This window comes from Eutrigla gurnardus (assembly GCF_963514095.1).
Source record: "Eutrigla gurnardus genome assembly, chromosome: 1".
Taxonomy (NCBI): domain Eukaryota; kingdom Metazoa; phylum Chordata; class Actinopteri; order Perciformes; family Triglidae; genus Eutrigla; species Eutrigla gurnardus.
The window spans coordinates 15,111,667-15,117,900 of record NC_139915.1 but is presented as its reverse complement, the minus strand read 5'-3'; the positions used below and the strand labels follow the sequence as shown (position 1 = coordinate 15,117,900).

At 46.3% G+C, this 6,234-nt stretch overlaps 1 protein-coding gene across 1 annotated transcript in view; it reads left to right on the top strand.

The window, feature by feature from the left end:
* Nucleotides 1-499: 499 nt before the first annotated feature.
* tshz3b (teashirt zinc finger homeobox 3b) overlaps nucleotides 500-6,234 on the top strand; it is a 39,683-nt gene continuing 33,948 nt past the window's right edge. Inside the window, exon 1 of the mRNA XM_084006657.1 lies at nucleotides 500-1,069. Within this exon, the coding sequence (XP_083862783.1) occupies nucleotides 1,030-1,069 (40 nt within the window). The 5' untranslated portion in view covers nucleotides 500-1,029. The remainder of the gene's footprint in view (nucleotides 1,070-6,234) is intronic.

Here is a 6,234-nt window from a genome sequence, read left to right as displayed (position 1 = left end):
GTCCACCTCTTGGCTTTGAATTGCGCGTGATTACCGGGAGAGGGGGGAAACGCGGAAACCTCATGGAGGATCAGCCCGTAAAGTAAGTATGCATTCGCGTTCAGATCGCACATGTCAAGCCTGCTCGTGGACGATACTGTAAATGTGAGTGTTTCTGTTGGGCTACCATGTGTCTGCGCGTATAGCGGCCCCGTCCTCTCCAGATATCCGTTCGCCACACGAGCGACGGTCTACGCGCAGAACCAAAAGCAAGCTCATGATTAGCCCGCTCGTTGGGAATAAACGGGGATGGAACGAGGCAGTGACTGACAGAAAGAGAGAGAGGGAGAGAGAGAGAGAGAGAGAGGGGGAGAAAGAGAGAGAGAGGGGCAAAGAGGCAGAGCGAGAGAGAGAGGGAGGGAGAGACAGGGAGCTACGTGACGCCTATCAGCGGCGGAGAGGTTGAACCGTAGAGGAGGCGCAGGGCTTCAGTTGTGTCAGCTCTTGATGTGTTGTCCCCCTTGTTTTGCGGACTTTTTGACTGACGCGATCATTTGGTTTTTATCCCTCTTTCAAGCTCGCCTGTTGCAGCACCCGACGCCAAGTAGAGAGGATCACACGGAGACACGAGGCGCTTTTTTAAAACCTCCATACTCTGTCTTTTTATTATTATTTTTTTTCGACCGCGAAGCCCCCTTCTGATCCAGCTCCCACCGCGTCCATCCAAGTCGGAGCGGGCGAGAGAGCGACGGAGCGACCGACGGAGAGAGAGCAGACAACCGGAGGACTCACATCCCCCCCCTCCTCCCTCTCCATTGTTTTTTTTTTATTCTTATTATTATCTTCGCATCTACTGGCTCATCTGATTTCTTTTTGTGTTCGAAAACTGCACACCCTCCCCTCCTTACACACACCCACCCCGATCTATGTGGGAGCCCTGAGAGCGCACCCAGGGGGGGACACTGTGTATCAAAGCTCCCGCGGATCCCCCAGGCAGCGTCGAATCAGCGGGGCCACAGAAGAACTCCCTGCCGGCCCCCCGAAGCCGACATGCCGCGGAGGAAGCAAGAGGCGCCTCGGCGCGCCGCAGGTACGCACTGGCTTTGGCTTGAATGCAATCCCTCCCCCCCTCTCTCTCCCTCTCTCTCTCTCTCGCTCTCTCTCTCTCTGTCTCTATCCCCCCCTCCCCCCCCCTCCCTCATTCAGTTACTTTTCTTTATTATTTCCCTCAATCCGCAAACGCATCCTCTGTTGTGTAGGCTACTGTACACTAAGAAAGAGAAGGGCGAACATGTAGCACTCTGGCTGTACTTTTCACAGCTCCAGTGCCCTCGACACAACTTTTGACCTCACACTAGACATATCGATCATAATTCCTCCTATTGTAATCAGCTGATGTGCAACGTCAACCACATATACCTCTCTCATCTCACCTTATTATTTTATGTTATTTTAAAGACTTTTTTTTTGCTTCAAGTGTTTTTGGTTAAAAAAAAGGTAGAGCTGAAAGTCGATCCACAGAAGAAAAAACAAATCAGTTTCAGTCACTTTTCAAGTCAAACTGTCAAACATTTGCAGTTTCCAGCTCCTTAAACACAAAGTGTTTCCTGCTCGTTTCAGTTGTACGTGCTAATGATGACACCCACGTCTTTGGAAAACGATGTTTTATAGGCAAATTGATTAATGGAAAAATAATGCTTACATCAATCCATACCTAGAACAATTTGTTAGATTATTAATATTTTTAACACACGTGTGTCAGAAAATAAAACAAATAGGGTTTGGATGTTTTACAGGTGTGGACACTCGTTAGAGCAATCGTACTATTGCCTCTCACAAAGGTCACAGGTCAGCCTCGGCGTAGCGCTGCGTGCGTCCTAGAAAGAGAATGTCAGTGTGTGAAAAACCAACTTGTTTTCATTCTTCTCCTTCCTATTCTTCATTTGTCTCTCCTTGTCCTCGGAGAACATGATCTTTCTTCCTCGGCGCCTCCTTCCTCTTCCTCCTCCTCCTCTTTCTCGTAGATATTGACTGGAATCAGGGATGTACACTGGAGAGGCTTGGTGGGTCAGCTGACTGTCACGGAGGCCTTTGCTGCCTGGTGATTTCCTTGAGTCGGATTAGCTCTTAAACAAGCCGATAAATTACAGGAAGTTGACTCTTTTAGCTATGCTTGTCTTCTGCGATCACGATCTAACATCCCTCACACCGCCTGTGTTTGGCGGCCTAGCGCTGATACTGTCACGCCGTCGCGTTGCGGTAATATTCATCACCGGAATAAGAAACTGCACAATAATAGATTTCATCCCCATATCATATCAGCGTATTCTTAGAAAATTTGACATGGAAAAACATTCTTAGAGTTTGTGCTTCTATTACTTTGAGACTTTAATATAATAACCCCTCCGGAGATTCCTTCCTTGTTTTCTTTCTCTAATTCCCTTCAGTTTCTGGGAAAAAAGGACTTCTCCGAGTCTAAAGATTAGTTCACAGCCCGGGGAAGGAGTGCATACTGGAAGAGAGCTTTAATGGACAATTGCCATCTTTGATTTGACGCCTGATTGATCGCCTGTCATCTGGCCGAGCCTTTGATCTGTTCATTCCCGATAAGTGTCAATAAATCACCCCGCCTCCCTCTCTTCCCCCCCCCTCCGCCTCCCTCCCTCGCTCTCTCCGGTAGCAAAGCAAAGGGCCTGCTGAAGTCACGTCTGGCCTCACAAACTTCTAGCCATTAATACCAGCGTTTAATTGCATTTTTTGTATCTATTTTTCCCCCCACTTTTATTAGCTTTGATTTCTTACCTTCCACCCCTCCACCCCTTCGCTTCGGACTTGACGAGGATAATGAACTGCACTCACTCAGCATTTATTTTATGTTCCCATTGAAGTGGACGCCGAGGTTTTCGGTATTCTCATCAGATAATTTACGACACTAATAATTTTCGAATTTTGCGATTTTCAGTCACTATATATATATAAATATATATTTATATATATTTCTTTTCTTTTCTTTCTGTAGCTTTTGGCCCGTTAATTACCGTTCGTGTTTATTACAGGGAATTAACCATGACTCATGTGTGACCTTTAACATTTCACTGGAACATTTTACCGAAGCCCACTCTTGTTTGCAACTTTGTTTCACTCTCGAGGAAATACGAATGTGGCTGCAGCCTAGCAGCACACGCACGTAATTACATGTGTGCAGTGGTGCATGCTCGGAAGACATGCTGCCGGGACTTTATAATACATATAAACAAGTGTGCACTACTTTTCGACGCACACACACACACACACACACACACACACCCACACACAGAGTGGTATGAAAAATGTAACTATTAGCCTAATCGTGAGGCGGAAGACTGGTTTGCTCCATCAGAAGGGCCCGTCAGAGAGACTTTGTTTCATATTTGATTTAATTGTCTGCCCTCTGACAGCCACATTCATCAATGGCCCTAATGGTCAATCAGAGGCTGGCACACAGAGAGAGAGAGAGAGAGAGAGAGAGAGAGAGAGAGAGAGTGTTATGTATTCTCAGCCCAGGGCTTTACTTGATCAAAATGTTTTAGCCCTAATGGACACGATGGGTGGGGGTGAAGGAACGGACAGACAGATGGATGGATGGATGGATGGATGGATGGATGGATGGATGCGCGGCGAGATGACTTTTTATTCAGCCGGAATGATCAGTGAGTGTGCCGGCAGTGAGAGCGGGAGAGAAAATGAGGCATTTATTTCTCCGATGAGCGGACGAGAACAAACACGAGGCAGGCGAAGGAGGAGTTTCATTTTAGACTATTGGCAGCTTCCTATTTTCTTCTTACCCTTCATTCCTCCTCCTCTTTCCCACATCACCCCCCCCCCTCGCTCACAGCTGCAAGTTATAAGGTTGAGGAGGACTGCATGGCACACAAAGAGTGATGACAAATTGATTGCGCCGTAGTGATGGCAAGAGTTATGGGAGGATGGCAAATGATAGGCCTTGATTAGGAACTCGGGAGGGGGCAGAGTACACAGTAAGGTTGTTGGTTTTTTTCTCCCTTTCTGTCTCTTTTTCCTCCCTTTTATGTCCCTGCTTTGGTCTCTCTCTCTCCTGCACTGAGAAAAAAAATGAAGCAATCTTTAAGGGTCTGCGGTTAAAGACGGTGGGTGGATCGCGCCGGGCTTCAGTGATTCAGTCAACCATCAAATTTGCTAAAATTACATAAACTCGTAAATCTGGTTAAAGGTCAGCGTGTTTATTGAACACTTCCTTTTGAATCTACTTCTTCTGAGCTCTTCATGTGGTCTTAATTGGTCGCCACCAAAGCGGACCGTATGTAGATGGCCTCGAAAATATGGCGTCACGCGGCCAACTCTTCCGTGGCGATCTGCTCACACACGGGCAACAAAAAGAAGTAACCAATTTATTTGACTTTGCACACACAGACACACGCACACACACACACACATATCTCTCTCTGTGTCTCTATCCGTAGCGATCCCACGCACTCTTCCTCTCTCTCTCTCCCTCATCCAACACACACACACTTCCCACCCCAGCGACGGAGCGCATTCAGCCGTCTAAAAAGAGGAGTTGTTTTGCCAGCTTCATTAGCGTTCTCCTAATTAGCCGAGCATCTGATGGATCTCTGACAGGCCTAATGATTGGAGATGACAAGCTCAGCACACTGTCACACTCGCCAATTAGGTCTGCGGCATAGTTGGATGTAATCAACTTGATCTTACATCGTCCTCATTTACACCCCCCCCCCCATCCGAAGTCCCTTTGTCAACCCCACCACAGGTGAACCTCTGGACGGTGCTTGTTGGGTAGGAATTGCTAAAATTAGCAGTGAGGATATCTCATGAAAGCGGCCAGAGGTCACCACCGATGCAGGTCGTGTATATACGTGTGCACGTACACGGCATTTTCCAACCAAGGGTATTTATTTTTTCTCCTGACATCAGGAAAGGACAAAGCTCAGGCGAGCGGCCGGCTTTTGTCTGTGGGCTTCAAAGCCGAGCGAGACCAAACAGATCATTGTTATGTGAAGGAAGCTCCAACAGCCAGTACATTTTTTTTTCATCTGTATTTTTTTTTTTTTTTACAATTTCAAATTCGACACATCTCATATTGTGAGCTTTCTCCGTGGCTTATTTCAGCTGAAGGTTGCTTAGCAGTAACGCAGCCTCGTATGTGTCTGTGTGTGTGAAGGTGTATTGTTCTCCTATGAGCCCGCTGCAGATTGATGACGTTGACACTGGTCATTATTAGCTACTCAATGACACTTTCCCGGAGTGGGAGGATTTTTCACCCCCGTTGATATTTTTTTACATTTTTTTCCCAGAAACACCTATCATCAGCATGGTGTCCAAAGAGGCTAAGCATGATTTATGTAAATATTAACATCAAGACAGATTTGGTTCTGTCCAACGAGAGATAGATGGCAGCCGAGGAGGAAAAGCAGCTGATTTCTGGGATTTCTCTTCTCCTTCTCTCTCTCTCTCTGTGTGTGTGTGTGTGTGTGTGTGTGTGTGTGTGTGTGTGTGTGTGATTGATTGTAGATGAGAGCAGGAGATTAATCATGCTTGATGTGTGTTAACGTTGCACTCGTGGTGGATCTAAGTCGAGATGCAGTGGCCCATTTAAATATACTCTCTCTCACACACACACACACACACACACACACACAGGAGGCAGCGGGGACACTTGCATGTCCTCACAATGCAGACACACACATTGTTCGGCTGTAAATGGCACACAGGAACAGGGCGTTTTGCTGTTCTACGCGACACCGATCTTGTTTGTGAAAAAAACACGTTAATAATAATCTGCCGCCTTGCAGCGGAGCTTATAGTCCACTTTAGTGGGTGGCAATAGGAGCTAATGGAACATGTCAACATAATGAAGCTAATTAACCTTGTTTTAAAAAAGGTCTTGATAATTGTATTAATGAGAGTGACACCTTCCACACTTCCCATAAGCCCTACATGTTGTTTTATTGAACGGTGAATTACTATTGTTTATTTTTACATAGTAATCTTAGCGGACACAAACTATTCTTTTAAATAACTCGGATGGCATTCTTCTTCTCGAGTCCCCTCTTCAACGTCACAAAGCTGCTCGCCTGGAAGTGAAACACACACGACATGCTAGAAGAATGACTAAAATAGTCCTTCAGTCAAAGATGAAATTCCGAGGTTTGTCGTCCTTGAAGTGAAAGTCGTCCTCTCTGATTTCTAATGAAGTGGATGTGTTTGAATAATGGCGCT